The sequence below is a fragment of the Terrapene carolina genome, unplaced genomic scaffold (assembly GCF_002925995.2).
Source record: "Terrapene carolina triunguis isolate 2854851 unplaced genomic scaffold, T_m_triunguis-2.0 Scaffold42, whole genome shotgun sequence".
Taxonomy (NCBI): Eukaryota; Metazoa; Chordata; order Testudines; family Emydidae; genus Terrapene; species Terrapene triunguis.
The window spans coordinates 66,407,247-66,431,662 of NW_020664393.1; the positions used below are offsets into that span (position 1 = coordinate 66,407,247).

General features: G+C 39.8%; 1 protein-coding gene across 1 annotated transcript in view; it reads right to left on the minus strand.

Moving 5' to 3' along the window:
- The window catches only part of APOB (apolipoprotein B), a 46,151-nt gene extending 28,222 nt beyond the window's left edge, over positions 1 to 17,929 (minus strand). The window contains exons 1-11 of the mRNA XM_024200602.2: positions 17,779 to 17,929; positions 16,043 to 16,078; positions 10,439 to 10,554; positions 7,844 to 7,989; positions 5,880 to 6,033; positions 5,563 to 5,718; positions 4,205 to 4,329; positions 3,944 to 4,029; positions 2,086 to 2,305; positions 355 to 582; positions 61 to 178 (exon numbers count right to left, since the gene is read on the minus strand). Coding sequence (XP_024056370.1) covers positions 61 to 178; positions 355 to 582; positions 2,086 to 2,305; positions 3,944 to 4,029; positions 4,205 to 4,329; positions 5,563 to 5,718; positions 5,880 to 6,033; positions 7,844 to 7,989; positions 10,439 to 10,554; positions 16,043 to 16,078; positions 17,779 to 17,839 — 1,446 coding nt within the window. The 5' untranslated portion in view covers positions 17,840 to 17,929. The remainder of the gene's footprint in view (positions 1 to 60; positions 179 to 354; positions 583 to 2,085; positions 2,306 to 3,943; positions 4,030 to 4,204; positions 4,330 to 5,562; positions 5,719 to 5,879; positions 6,034 to 7,843; positions 7,990 to 10,438; positions 10,555 to 16,042; positions 16,079 to 17,778) is intronic.
- Between the last annotated feature and the right edge of the window lie 6,487 nt (positions 17,930 to 24,416).

A 24,416-nucleotide genomic window follows, 5' to 3' on the forward strand; every position in this document is an offset into this window, starting at 1 on the left:
TACTGCATGCTGTGATTTTAAAATAATAGATCATATAAAGAGAGAGGCAAATTAAAATACCCTAAGTGTGAGGTAGGTTAACTCGTCATTCCCAGAGCACTCATTGCCAATCATTGACTCCATAAAGTTTGCAACATCCATTATTTCCTGTGTCACAGTTTTCTTGTCCTCATAGAATCTAAGGGAAGACACAAATGAACCAGAAACCATTAGAAACACCTTACTTAGGGAATCCTTTTCTAAGTCAATTTGCACAAACATAGTAAACTGAATGATTAAATCTCCAAATAATGGTTGCTTTCAGAGTGTGTCCTAACATTTTTTTTCTGTATACGTATCTGCACATATACTCACTTGGTGACAGCATGGCTTAAAGCATAAAAAGTAGCTCGACTTTGCTGATACTGGGCCATGTTAAGAATTTCCCGTACTCTTTTGGTACATGGAAAAGGCAGGAGTCCAAGGCTGTATGTGACTGCGTCCGCCACCAGAGGATCGACATTTCCAGTTCTTATTATCTGAAGTATAGAACCGAAGCAATCTGGGGTACCACACTGAATCAGACCCTGCACTGTGATGGAACTGAAAGGGAAAGAGATTATTGACATTAGTCCAATGTTCTTGAGCATATGTCCATGTTGCATATTAGAAAGAAACATGCAGCCAGTGTGTTACAACTATATTCAAATGAGGATAGATATTTTCTACAATAGAAATGTTTTTAGGTCTCTATGGAGTCATGAAATTCAGATTTGAGATTCAAATCAGAACTTCGTGAAATCTGGACTGGCTCAGAGTCAGAGTTTTCCAGTCAGGTCCACTGTAGAGACTAGTCCAAAACCTGAAGTTCAAATCTAGATCCAAACTTCCACAAAGTCCAGAGGAGGGTTTGGAACTGGGGTTTTGGTTCAGGCGTATCCTTCTCCATCCCTATCTGTATCATCGATATCTTTTATATCTATGTATTCTGTGTCTGTATCTAGATTTGTATGCATTCTAGTGTGAATGATATATCCCTATATCTCTGTGTGTCTCTAAATATATCACACAAATGGCCATTAAAAATCAGTTAAAATCATATTATTTTTACAAATTATGCTAATATCATAACCAGCTATGGACAAAGGTTTATTACATTACTGTTATTACTATTCATTATTTGTATTATTGTAGCACTTAGGAGCCCAATTCGTGGACCAGGCACTGTACATTGTGCTAGGCACTGTACAAACACAGAACAACCAAGATATGTAGTCACATGTTTCTCTCTTTAACCATCTCGCCCTTCACACATCCACAAACCAATCACAATCCTCATACAGTGTAACATGAGTTAAACGGAGGCTGCTTTTTTTCTGTGTATGTGTAATGGAATAAAATGCAGCCAGGAGGGAAATGGTGGAGCAATAGATTTGTGCCCCACTCCTGGACCTCCAAAAATTTGCTCTCCACAACTGGAGATTGGGTAGTGGTAGCACCCGGTGCCAGGGCTTGCAATCAGTGCATTTTAACACATCTATTCCCTGAATAGCCTACCCAAGGTCTAATCCAGATTTATCTCATAGTAGTAACCTATTCATGGGGGAGCGGAGGGGAGGAGTCACAGGGGGACTGCTGACGTCTGTGATAAAGGCTTATTATGCTGTTGTGCAGCATTTATTACATGACCATTTAAGGGACAATTGGTACAAGTTTTGGATTTGATTCCATATAATACTGAGCAGTTGATTTACACTTAGGAGTCTACTCCCCCAAAAATATATTAGGATTTATATATATCAAAGTAACAGTTAATGAGCAAATGAAAAATATTACTACCTCGTGGAAGGTAAGAATAAACCTGTTGAAGTAAATTATTACCACACTGGAATTGTTTGTTTGTGGGATAACATTTAAATAGCGTTCTGTCTCTCCTTCAAACACACATACTCTTAGTGGTCTTTCCCAATGTCCAACTATTACAGCATTTAAGATATTACTTTAGGCTATGATTAAAACTGTTTACAGGAGAACATCACCTCTGGAATTAAATTTGATTCAACATTGCCAGGTTTTGATGCGAGAATTACACTTTTTATACATTACCTTGAGGTCTCCATCATCTTCTGTACAAGAGACCCTAGAGTGTCATTGTGTAAGCCTCTAAGTCCAGTTACAAATTTGTAAAAAAGGCTTGCTCTCTGCTGGTTCTGCTGGGAGACTGACAACTTCTGCAGATCCTGGAGGATCTTCAGCACAGCGTCTCCGTGCCGGAGGGATTTGGTATCAGCACTTTCCAAGGAAAGTCTTTTCTTTTCCAGTTTATCTAACAAACAGGAAAAGCATTATTTCTTTCTGTAAGGACTGTGATCTACAAACCTCACACTGGGTAACCAGGAGCCCAGAGCAGCTCAGCTAGCCCCACCCTGCCACACTTGCAAGACACGAACAGACTGGAGGAGGAGTTAAAAGGGAGCAGAACAGCTCACTGGTGGCAGATCAGGGAAGAGAATGGATCTGAAACGTGCAGCTCCTGAGGAAAGGGCCAAGGGAAGGCAGGACCTCTCCCAACAACAACTTCCTGAGGGAAGGGAAGACTGTTAGAGGCTTTTCCTTCACCCTCTCCCCTGCTTCTTGTCACACAGACAGAAAGCAGAAGACCAGAAGTCTGAAGTGCAGGCAATTTGATGTTTATTGAGGTTAGTTCCAAGCAAGCATATTCATTCCTCTACACGCTGGCAGGATCTGTTTCTCAGTGTTCCATTCCCAGCTCTGACACCACAGAGCCTTTACCCCGTGTCCTCCTTCCCAGCTCTGACGCCACAGAGCCTTTACCCCGTGTCCCCCTTCCCAGCTCTGACACCGCAGAGCCTTTACCCTGTGTCCCCCTTCCCAGCTCTGATGCCGCAGAGCCTTTACCTCATATCCCCCTTCCCAGCTCTGACGCCACAGAGCCTTTACCCCGTGTCCCCCTTCCCAGCTCTGACACCGCAGAGCCTTTACCCCGTGTCCCCCTTCCCAGCTCTGACACTGCAGACCCTTTACCTCTTATCCCCTTCCCAGCTCTGACGCCACAGAGCCTTGCCTGTGTCTCTGTTCCCCATTCCCCAATTCCCCATTCCCACCTCCTCCTCCTTAGCAGGCCCAAATATACCTGCAGTGCACGCCCCTAGTCACACCCCTTACAACTTATGGTCCTATTCCATTTTTGAGGGTCATGAGTTGGGGGTCTTCATTCCACCCCTTTTGTACCCCACGGGTACAGACTACCCTGACAGGCAAGAGACTGGGGACTGACCTGGCTAGGGGGCCAAGTCACAGGAGGAGGCAGCTGCTGCCCTGAGAGAGATAGAGAGCACTGCTGTGCAAAGCACAGCCATGAGGAAGTGCCCAGCGGTGAGCTGACCCCCTTCACACCTTCTTGTCACAGACTTCAAACTTTGAACCATAGTGGGGTAGTAGGAAGTTGCCTAGGAAGGGCAGCCTTAAGGATTTCCTGGATGTCAGACCTTTGATAGCCCTCACAGGGCCCTGAGCTGGAGCCTGGTGGAGTGGGAGGGCCAAGGCTCCCCTATACCCTCCCCTGCATATCTAAGGGCCTAAACCCTGACCACTAGGCAACGCTGCCCACAAGAGCAGGACATCACAGAGACATTTTAGTTTCTGACTCCTTGAAATATCCTTCCTGTTTAAATAACAGGATCTTTATGAAGTTTTATATAGGTATTGATGTAGCTGAACAGTGCATTTGTTTCCCCATATCTAGAATTATTTCACATACACACCATTGCTATTTCCTGAAGGTGATATGCTGCTTTTTTTAATCGTAGGTGGTTAGGCATTTCTTAACAAACCTAATCTAACTTGGTCAGTGGACCAAGTTTTATGAGGAGTGTATGCCGAGATTGGAAGCCAGAAATGTGCCACGATGATACGGAAAAATGTTTCAGTACTGCAGACCTACCTTCATCAAAGTTTCTGTTGTTGATTTTGGGGGTTTCGACAAGTTTCAGAGTCTGCGTGACTTGTGCCATCATACCATACTGATTTCTAGTAAATAACAGAAAAATGCAGTCCTTTAGTTGTGGCTGAATTACTTGTGCTTCAGTTGTGCTGAATCCTGCCCGCCATTGCATGGGCAGTAAATCAGGGCAGAATTTGACCTATTATCATTCATTATGACTATTTACAAAGGAAGGGTAACGATATATAACATGCCACCTACTTATATGAGGAAGGCAGAAACAGGTGTTTTTCTCTGCAGTTTACTTCAGCCACATGCCTTCTCCTTAAATCTATAGTGTACTGACAGGCTTGACTGCTGCTGAGCAGGGTGGCTAATGGGCTGTGCTGTAAAACATAGTTTGAGGAACATTTAGCATATTTTGTTTTAGTGAAACGAGCACATTTCTGATGGCTATTGTTACTGGGCTGCAACATTAACAGTGACAGCACATTGGGAGTGGTGCTGCCGTTTAGTTCATAATTAAATCACAGCCTTGTCTAAAGAAAAACTGCGCCAATATCTCAGTCCGTATCCTGCAGTCTCTTCACAGCCAACACTCCTGAAGATATCTTGTCCTAAGTGTCAGTGAAGTTATTATGGTGTTTGCTTGAGAACGTACTGCAGGACTGAGCCCTTACAGCCTACAGGAAAGGACATGGCCATATCAGTGCTTAATTTGTAATGAAAGAAGTTGCCCGGGCTCCAGCAATTAGGTGCTAGGGCTCAAGTATTTTTTTTACATTCATAACGGATGCAACAAACCCAGAGGTGCCAGAGCTATGAACTGTCCAGCCTAGAGGTGCCCGGGCTCAGCCCTGGCAAACTCTGGCACAAATTAAGCACTGGCCCTTATCATTATGAAGTAATTTGCAATGGGTAGAATAATTTAGACACTTTAAAACAGTGTATGTACTTCACAGTTCTCCTACAGACTCTGTAATTACAAATGGTTTAAAGATTTCCATCAGCAACGAACATTAAAAGAATAAGCACACGAGCATTCGGTACCAGGAACAAATCTTTCAGTGTGTGTGTTTGCGTGTGTGTGCGTGTTTGCACCCAGCCTACTTGCACACACAAATACCCTGAGTGCCTCAGAGGATGGGGCTTGTCAAAGGATTTATCTTGGTGCATGCAGAAACTTCAGCATGCACATGCACATCAAGCTACTTGCATACGTATGCTGGTTACATGCAATGGGCATATGCATGTTGGAAGATTTGGCCAATAAAGTTTAATGGGCTATCTAGAAAACCTTGGACCTGATCTTATAAGGTGCCTCATTCCTGACAGTATTAAGCCCAGGGGAAAGTATGATTACATATATATAAAATCAGTGATTCCGAACTATTCTCTTAAAAAACAAACAAAAACAAACCAAAAAACAACACATCACATTGCAGTATTTGTGAGAACAATGTGAAAGAAGTTGAGATGATATGCATTTCCCAAAGTTCAGATTTTTCCATTGACTACCACTAATGGCAGGAAGCAAAGGCAGAGGGTCAGATTCTGAAGAACTAAAATAACTATAATGAAGCACTTTCTTAAATAACATTATGCCCTGATATACTTACCAGTCCCTTTATGAGGGCAATTGGGCTGACATAGTCTCTGATGGGATTGAAGTTATCGCAGGTTTTCAGGTTTCTATTAATTGAAATAACTGATGCTGTGTTCCCTTTCCTATCCTTGACTTCAACTTCACTGTCGCACTTCCCATATATGGTATCCTGGAGAGCGGGAAAAATTAACATCATTGTTCATGTCACCAAAAGAGTTCAAGTCTAGTGTGAAATCCCATTGTCTGAGTAAGAACTTCAGGACAGGGCCCACTTAGTGGGTTTTGCTGAATTTGTTAAAGAAGTAAATTAACGGTTGCTGAGCTTCCTACCATGGAGATTGTTTTTAGATTGTCTTCAGTTTCCATTGGCACAATAAGTGCTGAGATGATCCCTCTCTTGATGTTAAGAATGTTCATGGGTTCATCCTTCTCTGAATAAAGCTGGACCTTCTTCCCATCCTGAGTGCTAAATTTCAGTTCATACCTGCCCCCCAAAAAAATAGTAGGTGTGAGACAAAAATAAAAACAAGCTAGCCAAGAGCTTACCATTTTGATTATTGCCAAATGCTCCATGTACATCTAGATGTAAAATTATTTATTATTATTCATTTGTACTAATGTGGCTCCCGAAACCCCAATCAAGATTGGGCTCCATTGTGCCAAGGACTATACAAACACACACATTCCAAATCATTTAAAACAGCATTTAAAATGTTCCCTAATAAACCAGTTTCTGCATCTTTCCCTTCCCCTTTTTCCTGAGAAATAGTGATCTTGGGCTCACTGCTTATTATTTTATATTGCTTTGTTCTTTCCCCAATTCTGTATAGACTATCCCCAACCACGACTCTACCTAGTATTATTTCTTTGAATACTGAGTAGGAGACTACTGACCATTAATACCACCTCAGTTCTGGTGTATACATTTAAAGAATAAGATGTTGTAAACTTTGAGAACATTCAGTGAAGAGCAACAAGAATGATTTGTGGTCTGGAAAACCTAATTTATAGTGACAGGATTAAGGAGCTGAGTCTATTGAGTTAATTGTAGAGAAGGCTAAGGGTAAACTTGATGGATCTGTAAGTATCTATACAGGGAGAAGATTTCTGACATTAGAGCGCTCTTTAATCTAGTGTGCAGATGCATAACAAAATCCAATGGTTGGTAGCTGAATTTAGACAAATTCAGATAGGAAATAAGATGTGATGTTTTCAAAGTAAGGGTAATTAACTATTGGAACAGACTACCAAGCAATGTGGTTGATTCTCCATCACTGGAGGTCTTTAAATCAAGACTGGATATCTTTCTAACAAATATGCTTAGCTCCTCAACCTCAAGTTATTTTGCTTGATGCAAGAATCCCTGGGTGCAACTCTATGGCCTGTGATGTGCAGGACAGGGTAATAGCATTAGAGACTTCTTCAGGAAGGGTGTTCCATGCATAAAGGGAGGCATTGAAACAAGTGTGAAAGTTCATGTGGAGAAATGGACAAACAAGCAATGGAAGCTGGTTTCACTGGTGGACCAGAGGGGGCAGACACAATAAATTACCAGTGTAGGAAGGAGCTAAGTTGTGAAAGACATTAAAGGTCAGTAGCAGAAGCCTGGGCTGTATGCTTAGGTGGGCTAATGTTACTTTGTGCTGTGTAAGCCAAGGAAAATAGTCTGCAAAGTGGCTGGACACGGCCATTTGACAATTCCTCATGTTCAGGGGAACTTTCCTCTGGTAGAAAATTCAGAGTGGACTACACTAACTCCTACACAAGCACTCCCTACACTCCTGATATGAAGGAGAGAAGGGAACAGGCTGTGAACATTCCAGCATCAGAGGGTTTGTCTCCACTTACCGGTGGATTGACGCTGCGGCGATCGATCCACCGGGGCTCAATTTAGCGGGTCTAGTGAAGAGCTAAATCGACCCCTGATGGTTAGTTGCTAACGTAACTCAAATTGTGTAGCTTAGATCAACTTTCCCTCGTAGTGTAGACCTGCCCAGAGTGTGGATGGGACAGGGAGTTGAGCTCTGCTACACCCAGGCTTTCAATGACACAATTCAGGGCTGTCCCCATGCAGCCCTAAATTGTTCCACAGACAGGTGGCTCTGAATCAAGGAGTTGCAACTAGCTCCCTTCAGCCTCCTGCTCTCTCAGCCTCACAGTTCAATCCCAAGTCTGGGACAGCACTGCAATACACCACCCCTTCTAAAGGACAGAGCAGATTGTGAAGTCATAGTCTATCCCGAATTAAATAAGGATGGGTTTGTTAGCAAAGGCTCTAGTAAGTTTTTGCTCACTGGGCCATGGCTCTGGCAAAGTCATCTGAGTTCTTTGATTGTTTCAGGAGACTCTTTCCCTCAGCGTCCACACCAGACATCTCTCGCAGGGTACATTCGCTTGTCTTCAGGATGAAGCTACACAGCTGTGGGACCTCCAGCTCAACCTGAAAACATACACAGCATATGTTTGCTCCTTCTCTTACTATCACTCCTGAAGAACTATGTGGTTCATATTTTTAAAGATACAGGAGATTTTCTTAAATTTATTTTTAAAGTAACACTGTGTGCAGGGCCGGCTCCAGCTTTTTTGCTGCCCCAAGCGGCGAAAAACCCCGCCCCCCCCCACAAAAACCCCGATTGAGCTGCCACTGAAGTGCCGCCGAAGCAGAAGACAGGGAGTGAAGGACCCACCACCGAATTGCCGCCGCAGACCCAGATGTGCTGCCCCAACAACACACGGACTGCCGCCCCTTTTTATTGGCCGCCCCAGGCACCTGCTTCCTTCGCTGGGGCCTGGAGCCGGTCCTGACTGTGTGCACCGTGCACTTGTATAGCAGTTTTTGTGTGAAGATCGAAGAGTGCTTTAAGTAATCTTACAATATCCAGGTGGAGTAGAGGTCATAGAGATTTGTAGAGTACCTAGTATGTAGGGGTCCTGGTCTATGACTAGGGCTCCTAAGAGCTATGGAAATACGAATAATTAATAATATAGTCCTCATATTAACAATGGGTAAACTGAGAGACAGACACATAGTAAGTCAATAGCAAAGCCTGGAACAAGTACCCAGGTCTCCTGCTCCATCCATTTCACCAAACTAGATCCATGAACCAGTTCCTCACTTTCTGCTGGTAGAGAATTTTCAGTTAAAACTATTTTTCAACAGAATATTGGGTTTTCATTTGAATGACTTTTTTGTTGAAAAAGTGTCTGTTTTCCATGGAAAACTTTGATTTTTCATTGAAAAAATGAATGCTCCAAACCCAAAATATTTCTGTCTCATGGGAATAGTAGTTTGGTTGGCTCACATTTTTACTCTCCTCTAAGGACTGGGTTCCCCAGACAGGTTTTATCTCCTCAGATACATCATGGCCATTAAACTCCCATGATGCACTGCCTCTCCTCACCAATAGGGGAGAGTAGTCCAACCAGGGAATCCAACTTGTAGAAGAAAATGGGAGCACAAGGCACCCAAACTACAACTCCCACAAGGCACTGCAGTGACATTCTGGAATAGAAATATTTTGGCTAAAATAGTTTGGATTTTGGCCAAAATATTTCAGATTTAGATTTTTTTTTGCCAAAAATTAAAAATTTGCCACAGGGTGGGAGGACCATTTATCCAACCATCTCTTTCTCCAGTTCTGTTTACACAAGCTGAGGATACAGACCTTAGACTCTCAAATCTTTTTAAAAGAAAGACTGCATATTATCTCCTGAAAATATGCACAATGGACCAAGTCCTCTCTGCTCTATTCTGGTCCTACTGATATCAATAGAACTACTTACCTAAGGAAAGTGAGTGTGACATGGTCCAACATTATTATAAAGTTCAGAATTATTATTAAACAAATACTACAGCTGGTCAAAAAGTGGGAATTTTTTTGCAAAAACTTTTTTGGCAGAAAATGTTGAAATTTGAAATGTTATGACCAGAGTATTTATAGGTATTCTTACAGTAATGATAATAACATGTGATCTTACTCCCATTGACTTTAATTGGAGCAGAATCAGGCCGCTAATTTATAAGATTTCTTACATATGGAATGTGTCAAAAGTGAGTACATTTCAAGCAGAACAAGCATGAGGATGACTAATGAAAAACACTGAACATTTGCTCCATACCATACTGCATGCTAGATGCAAAGACCAGCACTATTCACTGTAAACCAGCAATCTACCGTGTGGGTCTTGACATTGGCTTCAGAACTTGTGAAGAAATTTGAGCATTATACAGAGAAGTATTTAGTTGCTGGGCAGAACACTGTAATATCCAAAAGCTATTTGTCCAGTTACCCAGTTAATGAAGTAATATTGTGAAATGTGACATTCTGAGGAAGTTGGAAGGAGAATAGGATAGGTTATCAGGCTAATGGCCTATAGAGCCTTTCACCCCTAGGATACCAGATCCTGACCCAGGAATATGATAACTGACAGTTTTCATCACCTGGTAAGTATTCAGTGTTCTGCATGAAATCAATTGATCAATTAGCAGCCTCAGTTTAGGCTCTAGTGGATAAGCATTGAGTGGTTCTATTGGCAGATTCAGAGGATAAGCCAAATACTGAATGAGCCATGCACTGAGTTACCAACTCTGCTATCTCTTCTCTAGAAGTAGAAAAGCCTGGTCAGGTTTGAGGTGCATTGGCAGAGTGGAGTGAAGAAACTCTGCCAATCTTGCCACTGCCTTTTCTGTCGGAAAATAAATGGCTTCAGACTTCAGGGCGGTCAAATGTGTGCATTTCACAAGCACTACATTCACTAAATAAAAAATGGAGGGGGAAGGGAGATGGAGGGCATAGGAAAATATGGGGGAGGAGTTTCCAATTGTTAACCCATGTTACCCATTATCTTTTTTTCTGATTGTAGTCAGTTCTTTCTTCCTCTTTCCTTACCTTGCAATTAATTTTAGAGCCACTTCGTGAATCTGCTGTTCCTTTCACTCCACTTGCTATTTCTGCTTCATAGTTGTAAATGTATTTTCTGAGATGTTTAAATCTGGTTGCATCTTCTGCAATTAGAAAAACAAATACATTTTTATGAATAGCACAGACAGATGCATATTTAGATAATCACAATACAGACCAAGATAGCATTGTGCAAACTGGAAATAATGCCAGAAATGAGGGAAATATTAGCATATCCCTATGGCTGATTTCTTCTTTGGTTTTGTACATAAGTTTTGTTTTTTTTTAAGATAAATCTGTAGAAGGGATATGGTGAGTTGTCATTACTTGAAGCCTTTAAATCAAGATAGGATGTTTTTCCAAAATATGTGCTATAGCTCCAACAGAAATTGTGGCCTTGATGCACAAGTTATTGGATCCTTTGTCTTGTATTATGCAACATGTCAGCTTAGATGATCATAATGATCCCTTCCGGCTTTAAAGTCTATGCATCTCAGATTTTTCCCCCCATTAAAGTCAATGGTAAGCACAGTTGGGAACGTAGGCCCCATCAGAAGAAAATGTAAGGGATAAATGAAACAATGCAAAGGAAAGAAAGCAAGAATAGTAAAAGGCCAATATGGCTCCATCAGGAGCTCTTTAATGTCATGGAAACCAAAAAAGAAATTCTACAAAAAGTGGAAATGTAGATGAATTGCTAAGCAGGAGTAAAAAGAATAGCATAAGCCTGTAGGGACAAAAACAGAAAGGCTAAGGCACAAAATAAGTTACACCTAGCAAGGGACATAAAAGGCAATAAACAGAGGTTCTTTAAATATATTAGAAGGAAGAGAAAGATGAAGGAAAGTGTAGGTCTTCCACTTAGTGGGGAAGGAGAGCTAAAACTCATGACATCAAGAAGGCTGAGGTGTTTAATGCCTATTTTGTTTCAGTGTTCATTAAAAAGGTTAATGGTGATGAGATACTCATCACAGTTAATATTAACACAGGGGAAGGAATGCAAGCCAGAATAGGGAAAGAACAGGTTAAACTTGGAACTGTTAGCAATTATGTTTGAGAACTCATGGAGGATGGATGAGGTCCCAGAGGACTGGAGAAGGCCTAACATAGTACCTATCTTTAAAAGATGAGCAAAAAGGACTTGGGGAATTATAGACCAGTGAGCCTAACTAATACCTGGAAAGATACTTAATTTTTTTTTTTGAACAATATAGTTATAAGCTCACAGAAAATAATAGGGTTATAAGGAATGGCCAGCATGGATTTGTCAACAATAAATCATACCAAACCAACCTAACTTCCTTCTTTGACAGGGTTACTGGCCTAGAGGATAGGGGAGAAGCAGTAGATGTGATATATCTTGATTTTAGTAAGGCTTCTGATACAGTCCCAGATAACATTCTCTTAAGCAAATGAGGGAAATGTGGTCTAGATGAAATTATTATAAGGTAGGTGCAAAACTAGTTGAAAGACCATACTTAAAGAGTCGTTATCAATGATTCACTGTCAAACTGGGAGGTCATATCTAGTGGGTCCCACAGGGTTCAGTGTTGGGTCTGACCCTATTCAATGTTTTTAGGTTTGACAGAATCAATTTTTGTTATAATTTTGATGGATAATATACATATTTATTTTAAGCATTTTAAAAAATATTCTATTTAAATCTTCAGTTTTGCAAAATTATGGATTTTAGGCCATTTAAAAAAAATGATTTAAATTTTCACAGTTGTTACAGGAAATTAAGGTGGGAAATTTAGACAATAATTATTTAATGACATTAGATATTGAGATTTAAAAAGTTAAAGCTTTATAGCTATTAAAACACAAATTGTCAACATCACATGTCAAAATATACAAAGTAAATATCCTTAAATCAAACTCTAATATGTTCTCAAGCAGCTCTTTTCTTACTTTGCCTGTTGGTAAATTTAGAATATTATGGATGGGAATATTTTTTCATTGGTTTCTGTGTGTATGGTCAAATTGAAAAAAATCTAAATCTAAATCCTTCCAAACTTAAATACGTTCCTTAATGACTTGGATGATGGAGTGGAGAGTATGCTTCTAAAATGTGCAGATGACACCAAAACTGGAGGGGTTGCAAGCATTTTGAAAGACAGGATTAGAATTCAAAATGACCTTGATGAATTAGAGAATTGGTCTGAAGTCAGTAAGATGAAATTCAATAAAGACAAGTGCAAAGTACTATACAGTGCACATGTACAAAATGGGGAATAACAGGCTAGCCAGTAATACTATTGGAAAGGATCAGGGGGTTACTGTAGATCACAAATTGAATGAGTCAACTATGTGATGCAGTTTCAAAAATCCCAACATCGCTCCAGGGTGTTGTATGTAAGTCATGGGAAGTAACTGTCCTGCTCTACTCAGCACTGGTAAGGCCTCAGCTGGAGTACTGTATCCAGTTCTGGGCACCACACTTTAAGAATGATGTGGACAAATTGGAGAGAGTCCAGGGGAGAGCAATAAAAATAAGAAAAGGTTTTAAAAACCTGACCTATGAGAAAAGGTTAAGAAAACTGGGCATGTTTAGTCTTGAGAAAAGAAAACTGAAGGGGGACCCGATAATAGTCTTAAAATATGCTAACAGCTGTTGTGAAGAGGACTGTGATCAATTGTTTTCCATGTCCACTGAAGATAGGAAAAGAAAAAAAGGTGCTTAAGCTGTAGCAAAGAAGATTTAAGATAGATATTCAGAAAATCTTTCTAACTATATCTGTAGTTAAGTTTTAGAGTAGGTTTCCAAGGGAGATTGTGCAGTCCCCATCACTGGAAGCTTTTAAGAACATATTGGACAAACACGTGTCAGGGATGGTCTAGGTTTACTTGGTCCTGCCTCAGCACAGGGGGCTGGACTTAATGGCCTCTCAATATCCCTTCCAGCCCCACCTTTTTATGATTCTATGCAGACAATTAATTAGATTGTTTTTAAAAAGTCTGTATTGGGTTTCTTTAAAAGTGGTGTTTACTCCCTTGCTAACAGAGTTCAGCTCAAATTTGTTCAGTCACAATTCAAAGACAACTATAAGAGCCAATTTGTCCAGGAATTTCACACGATTCAAGTTTACAAAGATAAATGTGGAACTGGAGTGGAAAAAAAGAACCCCCGAAACCAGAATCCCTAATTGTAATTCTGCAAGAATCTAAAGAACTGTCCTCCCGTCCAAAAGTTTCTGGGAACATGAGATACTTTTCTGAGTCAAACTCACACCTGAGTTCATGGACTCCCTGGAGTTCTTCCTTTTTATGTGAGTGGACATTTTTTTTGATGTGTACAGGACCCAGATCAGGTCTGAGCACTGTTTAAGTCCTTGAGACAATATCAGGCAGGAGGAAATGTGTTTAGAAGCCTCTCCTAAGAGCTCAGAGGACTTAAGTGGCACACAGGCCTTGTGCTGGGCCTCTTCACACAGGGGGATTTCACCTATCTGTCCCTACTACCTGCAAAGGAGATTCAGCTTTAATATTATTATTATTTATTATCTGTATTGTGGTAGCACCTAGGAGCCCTCGTCATGGACCATTATGCTAGGTGCTGTATAACACAGAACAAAAAAGATGGTCCCTGCCACAAACAGCACACTGAATTCTGCTTCCAGATCAAATGAAAAATCAATGAGGTTACATAGATGCAAAAGAAAGCAGAATTCCGTTCACTGTCTCACAGGGATATGAGATCTTCCAGTGGCAGGCCTGGAAATAGTGGGCCAAATTCTGTTCACAGATAACTGCCATTGTGTCTGCAGGCAGAATTGGAAACTAACCCTGATCCTCCTTGGGAGGAAGGAAAGTCAACTTCATCTTGGAGTCAGCACACACAACTCCAGTGAAATCAATAGTTTTGCCTCTTTATGCCAGCACTGTGTTTGGCTCAGTGAAGTGTATTATATTCTCAGCCGCGCTCCTGTAACACATTTTATCATGTCAGCAGGGAATGTCTCAATAGAATCTGGTAGGAGTTTGACTGCTTTCTTTATATTTTGGTACAAGAATTACGCTTTAGAGGGGAAAAGAGAGAGATCTTAAAAGGAAGCTATACATCTTAGAAGAGGAATATATGAGACAGACTAAGCTATGGAAGTGCGAACTGAATAATTTCAAATCAGAGAGCCAAATCCTCAGTTGGTGTAAATTAGCATAGATCTGTTGAAGTCAATCTGTGCCAGTTTACACCAGCTAAGGATCTGGCCGAGAGTTTACTCTGACATCACTGGGGTTGTAAATGAGAGTAGAATTTTGCTGCTAGTATCCTGTTGTTTTCCTTATAAAAAGAACAAGGAGTCCTTGTGGCACCTTAGAGACTAACACATTTATTTGGGCATAAGCTTTTGTGGGCTAAAACCCACTTCATCGGATGCATGCAGTGGAAAATACAGTAGGAAGATAGATATACACAGAGAACATGAAAAAATGGGTATTCCTTGGATTTCCAGAGTCTGTAAGCCTTATCTAGTTTCCTCTGGATGTCAAGTATTTTATTTCAGACACCACTGATTTAATTATTAATATGATAGCAATAAATACTTAATATGATATAGTTCTCTTCACCCTCAATTATTTAACTAATCTGATTGGCCAATTATATTAATTACAATCATACAAACAGTTTGAAGGCTATCCAAACTACCTTAGATTCTATCATACTATAATTGTTTGTATACTTTCATCAATTCTCACAAGACTGATATCTGTTGTACTAATTCTAGGAGACATAATTTCCCTTCAACTACTGCTTCATTTCCAGTGTTTAACATGAAGCTTATCTGTAATAAAAGGAATAAATAATGATGAAAATAGTAAATAAAAAGAAAGTTGAGAAATTGACAGCAAAACCCAGAAAAAAATCTCTGAATTGGTTCAGATGGATGAATTAATCCTTATCACCTGTAGATGGTGCTATAGTGTCAAATAAGGAAAAGCAAAAGCTCATCAAGGACAAAGATCAAAACAACTCATGGGACACTGACCCTCCAGAGGAACATTCTGTATTCAAGCAAGCTGTCAAGGCCAACCAGGGTTCATTACAAAGGTTGTGCATAAAGTCAGCATTTCCTGTTTCTTGACTAGGTTGGTTTAATAAATTATTATCCCAGCTGATAGAGTTATTGACATATTCTGTAGGTATTTAGTTAGCTATTTGAGCCAAATACCTGGGTGTAGCAATAACTGAAAGGAGTAAATCAGGAGTGAGGTTACCAGTGTACATTGAAATGAAATGCATACGATTTCCTTGTTAAATCTTCAAAGTTAGAGAAAGGGGACTTCCAAAATAAGAGACCTTGAAAATCAACCAAGCAAATAAATGTGGTATTTCTTTATGGAAAGTTTTTTTAAAATTCAGAGCCACAATCACTGCTATTCAGGCTGATGAAAAGTCTTAAAATTCATAGGGCTAAATCCCTGATACCTTCTAGTTCCTGAAGTCAACAGGAGTTTTGCCTGAGTAAACATCTGTTTTAAAGGATGGGATATATGGAAATGGAAAACAAAAAACCAAAAACCTCAACTTTGGGAGGTATAGTCAGTTAAAACAATAGTAGAGCAAAAGGAATACAAAGGGAGAACCCTTACTTGAGCAAGCTGGATTTCCACTTTCAGGCCCATCTTCTGTAAAAAAGCAAAGCATAAAATAAAACTTTTACAAATTATTAATATCAAACAAATAAAATAGAAATACATATGTACATTCTGCATCACAGTCCAGAGATGGATATGCAGACACAGTGGGGCCTCACTAATTTGTACTAACAACTAAGGGCTTAGTTCTGCAAACACTGAGGTAAAAGACAAAATTCCATCTACCTAAATGGTGAAGTCGAGCATTAAAAAAACACTTCAAATGACTGAATTTTGTGAATTAGCAAGCAAGGGCCCGATCCTCAGATCACTGAACTCAGTGGCAAAATGCTGCTTGATATTAATGGTGTAAAATGCACTAAATGTACAACATGATAATAAAAAAGCATTGTGATGGGGGAAGTAGTACAGTTGATAGATGACAAACAGACCAAATGCATCACAGAATATACTTTCTTTACAACACTGAAAATTATAGGTTAGTTTTAAATTATGAAATTATGAAAATATTGAATAGTAGACTAATAATTGTACTGCGGTAATATTTCTTTGTAAAAATAATGATAGCTTTGCTATATGAGACCTCTGTACAGCTCTCTGCTATTAAATCTTGACAAAGAAGCAGGGGAAGACCTCCGTTTTTGTGTCTGAATTATAAAATTTGTGGACTGGCGAAAAGTAGATAAGTAAGAGTCAGCTGTATTGATGATGGAGGTAAACGTATTTGTTGAAAAATGTGTTTAATTTAATCAATATTTGGATTGCATAAAGCTATGCATTCACTTAAGGTTAGTTTGAATACTGAGACTTTATTCTTTCATGTGCCCTGATTTAAAGCCCACAGTCTTTTCTTTGACTTAACTGATCAGATTCATATTGTTTTGTATTAGGAAAAAAGTAACTTATTTCATGAAATCTAATAACAATAACAATACTAGTAACAATGTATAGGACTAAATACATCGTTAGTGTAACTCCGGTGAAGTCAATAAAGGCACATTGGTGGTGAATATTATCATTACCTGCATAAAGGACCAGATCCTGCTAAACACCCATTTATTTCAATAGTGAACGATTGGACCCATAGTTCTATCCTCCTGAAGGATCCCGAAACATTTTACAAACTAGGGTACCATTGAACAATCTAAACAGACACTCCTAGGCCAGGAGGGAGTTATCTTACAACTCCACCACACCACATTCTTTTTTCCCCCAAATTATACCAGGTGTATCTTTACTGAACTGAATCAAAATTACTACAGAGCTACTGTCATCTTTTAATACAAATCGCTATTTCACATACAGTGCCTCCTACCAGACACATCATGTTTTATCACTCATATCCCATCACACTTGCAGTAAAACGTATTAGCAACACCCACACTAAATCTGCAGAATACTATACAACGTCTCCTTGCAGGTGAGCAATGACCACTGTAAAGAAAAGCAGCTAGGCAAAAATAAAGGCTGATGATACCACCACACTTGTAAAATCAATTAAAAATAAACCAGAGAAATGGTGAAATTTCCAACTTTTCCTTGTATGGATTCAATATGGATCCTGCTATTAGGACACACTCCCATCACAAAAGGGGAATAGATTACGTATTTCCCATCCTTGGCTTCTCTGATTCTGTGATTCATAGTCCCATCGATTTTTCCCTCCCTGATATTTTAATAGATTTGCACATAAAGCAGCAAAAAGCCCTGACATATAAATTGCTACTTACGAGTGAGAACATCACTGCTGAGCAGCAGCAGCAGCAGCAGCCAGAGCTGCGGCGGGCCCATGGTGAGCACCGGACCCTATTGCTGCTGTCCCCTCAGTTCTTCTCCTTTCTCCCTTCACCTCCTCTACCCACGTTTCAGGGAGAGAATGAGCCTTCTCACTTGGACCTGCATTTATATAGTCTGTCGCAAGCAGCTGAGCCAAATGGTTTAGAAAGTTCAGAGCAAATTGCAAAAGGTCCAAAGGTGAGAGTCCTGGATCCTCTTTGCAATTCTGCAGAAGGCTCAGCCTGGGCTGCTGAGGCCTCAGAATGCAGAAGAAGACTGAACATTTATCTGTGGTAAATGATTGTGCCACTTCAATTGTATTTTTCTTTCTTTAACTGAGTTTTAACAGCAGAAGATAATATTCCAACAAAAAGGGATTTCCTCCTTTTAGCAAGAAATAAAGTAAATCATGGAAATTACTGCTGGGAAAAGCTAGCACTACAGAACTTTGAATTAGTATCGAGGCTGAGAGGCTTGAATGGTACTTAGACATGACAGCAATTAGATTGTTGTGCAATTTAGGCATCTTCTCTTTACTTAATGTGAACATGCTGTCATGTGGCCAGAAGAGGCAGGACAATTAATATTAAGGATGCCCTTTATAGGGCCAAAATTTGCTTCATACCTTGCTCAAAAGCAGATACATTTCAGACAGGCTGAATATCCAGGCACAACAAGCCATATCAAATGTTGGGATTAGAAAATTCAGTATTCTTGCTGGTTTCAGTTAGCCCAGATTTTTAGAGTTCATCTCCTTGTTTGGTAACAACAACAAAGAAATGAGAGATAAGGATAAGAAATTATCATTATTATTCAGAGAACTAAATGAAGGAAATTCAAAACTGTACAGTATTCGTGAACATTTAAGTGCATATTAAAGCTGGTCAAAAATCAGGATTTCCATCCCATAGGGAATTCCAATATTTGGAAAAAAATTCCCAAATCAATATGAAAAGCAATTTTTTTTTCAGAATGGAAAGTTTCCAAAAGTTCAATTCAGTAATGTCAAAATATTTGATTTTGACATTTCTGACCACAATGAAAAGTTTTGACATTTCCAAATCAAAATATTTCTTTTTGTTTTCTTGAACCAAATCAAAGCATTTATTTTTAGCTTGGATCTACAGTAATTTGGGTTCCCCTAAACTGCCAGGGTGCCTCATGGGAGTTGTAATTCAGGTACCTCATGACTTGACTCTTCTCTGTGGGGTAGGCTCTGTTGCTAGATTAATCTCCCATGATACACCATGTTCACATAACTCACCTGATGTACAGTGTCAGTTCAACCAGAAGGTAGGTACTGCATCATGGCAGATATAGTTCAGCCAGGGAGCCCAGCCCTTCTTTGACATCTCTGGGGTTAGGATTTCATCTAAAGGCACTTGGATGGGCAAGCCATTTTGGTCAGACCGAAATCTCATAAGAACAGACCTTCCGTGATTTGGGTTGAAAACGCCACAAGAACAGCATTTCTTACATACTTCTGTTTCCATTGCTGACCTTGTCTAGTACCCGTCAGATCCACCAAAGTATTGGAGAAAAGCATTTTTGTTTTCCAAAGAGCCCATTGTGACCATTGCTGCCCCAAAACCCAAAATGGCCTGTTGCACTCTTTTTACTTTGAAATGTGACTGTACCAGAAAAGCAACTACACCTCTACCTCGATATAACGTGACCCGATATAACACGAATTTGGATATAACGCGGTAAAGCAGTGCTCCAGGGGGGCAGGGCTGCACACTCCGGTGGATCAATGCAAGTTCAATATAACGCGGTTTCACCTTTAACGCGGTAAGATTTTGGCTCCCGAGGACAGCGTTATATCAAGGTAGAGGTGAATGTGTGTTCTGTGTATTCAGTCATGTCTGATTTTGATGACACATATAGATCTTTTTACTTTTTACTCCACTTAGCACTACAGGTGAGCACAGCTCTGGAAGAGTGAAAACTCTCTGGATTGCCAACCATTAACAGGATTGTTAATAAATTCTGCTGTATAACCTCATTTTCTTCAGTGAGGATTCCAGTTGTAAATCAGGGCAGATTGTTTAGACAATGGGTTGGATTAGTATAAATGAGGGCCAAATTTGCCCTCAATAGTTCGCCTCAAACCAGAAGCATGTATGTGACACACTTGCATTATTATTAATAGTGGTAGATAGAATTACCAGAGCACCTAGGAGTCCTAGTCATGGGCCAGGATCCCACTGTAACCTCACAACAATATATGCTACAAAATGCTACAACACTACATTGAATCCCTGTCTCCCAAGACCGAGACTAGTGCCCTAATGACTGGCCCATCCTCCCTCACCGTCATGCTCATATAACGTTCCTGGGGCATATAACTTACAGGGAATAGTAATATCAGGAAAGGATTGAAGGTTTTAGATACCTTTTAATGTAATTTAAACATTAGAAACAAGAAGGAGGTGCTAGCAACATGTAGCCAGCCGGAGATCACAGACCACAGTTGGGGAACATCTGCATTAAAATATTTTACACTCTTGGTTCAGCTGTTGTTGTTTTTTATCTTAGATAAGAGGCAGAGAGACTTTTTTTTTTTTGCTAAGTTATTGATGAAATATATGGAAGAGAAGAAGAAAAACTATTATCTTCTACGTGGCATTACCAGAAATCATAGTCATAATGAATGAAACATTAAGAGATAGAGAGCAGATTTCAATGCTAGGTGGAGACTGAACTTTAAACAAAATATAGAACAGATCATAAATTCCTGTAGCTTTTGTCATTACTGGATGATGAAGTGCTACCTACTATGCTTTACTCTTTGAGGAATCAGGGAGCAGGTAGTTATATAATGTCTGCATCTGTAATTTTCACTCCATGCATCTGAAGAAGGGGTTTTTTACCCATGAAAGCTTATGCCTAAATAAATCTGTTAGTCTTTAAGGTGCCACCGGACTCCTTGTTGTTTTTGTGGATACAGACTAACACGGCTACCCCCTGATACTTGACACCAGGGAGTTAAGGTTAGTAGTAATGATATTAATAACCTTTCGCATATAGGTTGCCTTTTTACAAGCAACCTTAGTGAATACTAGTCTCAGTTCAGTTCCTAGAGGACAGAAATTGACAGCATAAAAAACATTACTGTAACTAGCACTACTTTCATACTTTGCAGAGGCCAAGGATCAAAGGGCCATGGGAAGCAAACTGTCCTTTCACCCCCTAGAGATGTTCCTAGCTAAACTGAGGACTTAGGCCCCGATTCAACAAGGTTGTTGACTTTAGGCATGTGAATAGTCTTACTGAATCATGGGGCTTGCTCCTGGGCTTAAAGTTACTCATGTGCTTAAGTATTTTGCTGATTCAGTAATCCAGTTTATTTAACGAGAATCACAAATCATATGACTTTTAAAAAAATATATTTAAAGAAAGACACGTATCCTAGAAATTAGTGTCAATCAAAAGTTCTTGAAAAAGACTAGGGGCATCATAGATTCTAGTGTCTAAAACAGTCTGCATACAGCCAAGCAGTGTTTTTAATATCGGGTCATTAGAATGTATTTAATCATTAAATTATATTAATTATATCCAGCCTTTATATACAGCGTAACATTACACATCAGGAAACTGCAGCATTTTGTAGCATGTAGTATGCATGTGAATAAAGTGAGAGGCACCAATAACATACATTTTCATTGTGGTAACTCATCTAAAATGTGCCATAACCTTATTAGCGATCCCTTGATATTGGTTTACTGCAGGAGATGTCTTTTCATATGGCCTTATGATTAATGCTTCAGTGATGAACATTAGAAGGCGACCGAAGAACTCACCATGTCAAAGTGACTTTATTTGTAAGGCCACTACCTTCTCCTCCTTCAAATCCTTCCTAAAGACTCCTTTCTGTTGTGATGCCTACAAAAGATTATCCAACCAATGATGGCTATGTTGAGAGAGATTATTTTTTTTAAAATAATGTTCAGCTGATTTTGAACCATCAAATTGTGAAATAGACCCACTTGATCTATTTTTTGTTACCATCGTCTTCCCTTCTCTTTTGAGCCTGATCCAAAACCTTTTAAAGTCAATGGAAGAACTTTCACGGATTCAAAGATTTTAAGGGCAGAAGAAACCATTGTGCTCATCTAGCCTCACCTCCTGCTTGAGGCAGGCCATAGAATCTCACCCAGTAATTCCCACATCAAGCCCGCCTCTTGTAGTTTAGCTATAAAACATCTTTTAGAAAGACATGGGCTTGATTTAAAGATTTCAGGGAGAGTCCATCACATCCCTTGATAATTTGTTCCAATGGCTTACTGCTCTCACAGTCAAAAATTTGCATTCTATGTTTAGTCTGACTTTGTCTAGATTCACTTTTCAACCTCTGGATCTAGTTATGTCTTTTTCTACTAAGGAATCATCTGCTATCAGAAATCTTTGTCCTATGTATGTGCTTATAGACCAGAAACAAATAATCTCTTAACCTTATCTTTGATAAGCTAAAAACATTGAGCTGCTGAAATCTCTCACTAGAAGGCACGTTTTCCAGACCTCAGATACTTCTTGTACCTCTTTTCTGAACCATTTCTAATTTTTCAACCTCCTTTCTGAAGTGTGGACACAACATTCCTGTAATAGTCTCACTAACACTATATAGAGAGGTAATAGCACTTCCCTACTCCGATTCAGTATTCCCCTGCTTATACATCTGAGAAGCAGTATTAACCCTCTTAGCCACAACCTCGCAATGGGAGCTCATGTTCAGTTGGTTATCCACCATGACCCCTAAATCCTTTTTCAGGGTCAGTGCTTTTCCGAACGCTGTCTCCCATCCTGAAAGTGTAGTCTTCATTCTTTGCTCCTAGACATATGACCTTGCTTTTGGCTGTATTAAAATACATATTATTCAGCTGAACTTAGCTTATCTGGCAGTGCTGCCTAATGGACAGGACACAGGACTCAGGAAACTGGTTTTATTGCTGGCTCGGTCACTAGCCTGCTAGGTGACCTTGGGCAAGTAACTTAACTACTCTGTGCCTCAGTTTCCCCATCTGTAAAATGTAGTTATTGGTACTGACCTTCTTGGTAAAGTGCTTTGAGATCTACTGAGGAAAAGTGTTAATAAGTTTTATGATTAATTATCATTATTATTTTATTTTATTTTATTTTATTATTATTAACATTTAATTCAGATTGCTTTGTATAACTGACCTATCCTTAGCATTAATTACTACTCTACCAATTGACTTCACTGAGAGTTAGATCAAGCGCCTATTGCTTACTAAACACTTTTGTTGTGTCTTGTTTTGAATTAGACTCTAACCTCCTGGGGGTTGGGGCTGGCCTTTTTTGACTGCCAAAGTAACACTGTAACAGGGTGGCCTGTCCCTTTAAGGGCTAGGAGGCCTGGAGCTAATCAGCCCTGTTCCATCAGCCCCAGCTGCACTATAATTAATTAGCTGCTTCCCAGCCTGAGGGGAGGGGAGGGGAGGGATGGGGTGGGGTGGGGTGGGGTCAGCTGAGGTCAGCTGATGCCAAATGGGCCTTGTAAAAGGGCTGAGAGAGCTCAGTGTGGGTGAAGCACTCATAGGAAGCTAGTGGGGGGTCTTATGGATCTCTGAAGCAGAGTCTGTAAGTACTTCAAGGAAGTGGCCTGGGAGTCAGGGCTCAATCCCAGAATACAGAAGATGGAAAAGTAGCCCAGAGGGGCTGAGTCAGTGAGAGGGACTCCCAGGGAGTAGTATGGGAATTAGGGCTGTAGGGATTTAAAGGTAGCCCAGAGATATTAGAGCATGGAGCTGCAGCAAAGTACTTGAGGATGAGGGGGAATTATTTATAAACCCAAATGTGTAAAAATTGAATTATATCAGAGTTTTATAGGGTACTTTATGAAAAGTGAAGAATTTAGTTGCACCCAGCATCTCATTATAGGAATGTATTTCATCATTAGAATAACTTTCTGGTAATTAATTGCCAAAAAAACCTCAATGTTTATATTGTGAGCCACCAATATAATTTGCATATTCTGCTTTTGACCTTACAAGATACTATATGCTATGAAAGAATAAAAAAAATCATGCATCTATGCAACTATCAATACTGTCTTATGAGAGGCTGTTTTGGGCTACATAATGAATAGTGAATAATCAGTCTAAGGTAGAGTGTTTTTGCATATATTTCTTATGCACAGCCTCCTGGAAATAAAATATGTGATTACACGAATAGCAAAGTGCAAAAGACTCTGAAGTTCATTGTTGGTTATTATATTTTTAGGGTTGAAAATCACATTTTGGACTTCAGAGAGGAAAAACCAATAGTGGCATTTTTCAGTTTGTGTGGATTACCAGTTATTTGTGTTTGTTAGTGAATTCTATAAATCAAGTGTAGTAAAGTGGCCTTGCTAGGGATGGTGCCATGCCCATCTATGCATTATCTGCTGCATAGTTAGTAGTAATTCCCCACCCCACACTCTATTGTGGTGCAGCTAAACAAAACGGCAAGTTCCCAGCCCAAAATCCTATAAGTAAATTTATTTTTGTTGCACTGAGCAATCCCTTACAAAATCATGGCTCATACTGGATAGTTCCTGAGCTTCACAAACTTGGGGTTCATCTTTGATTCC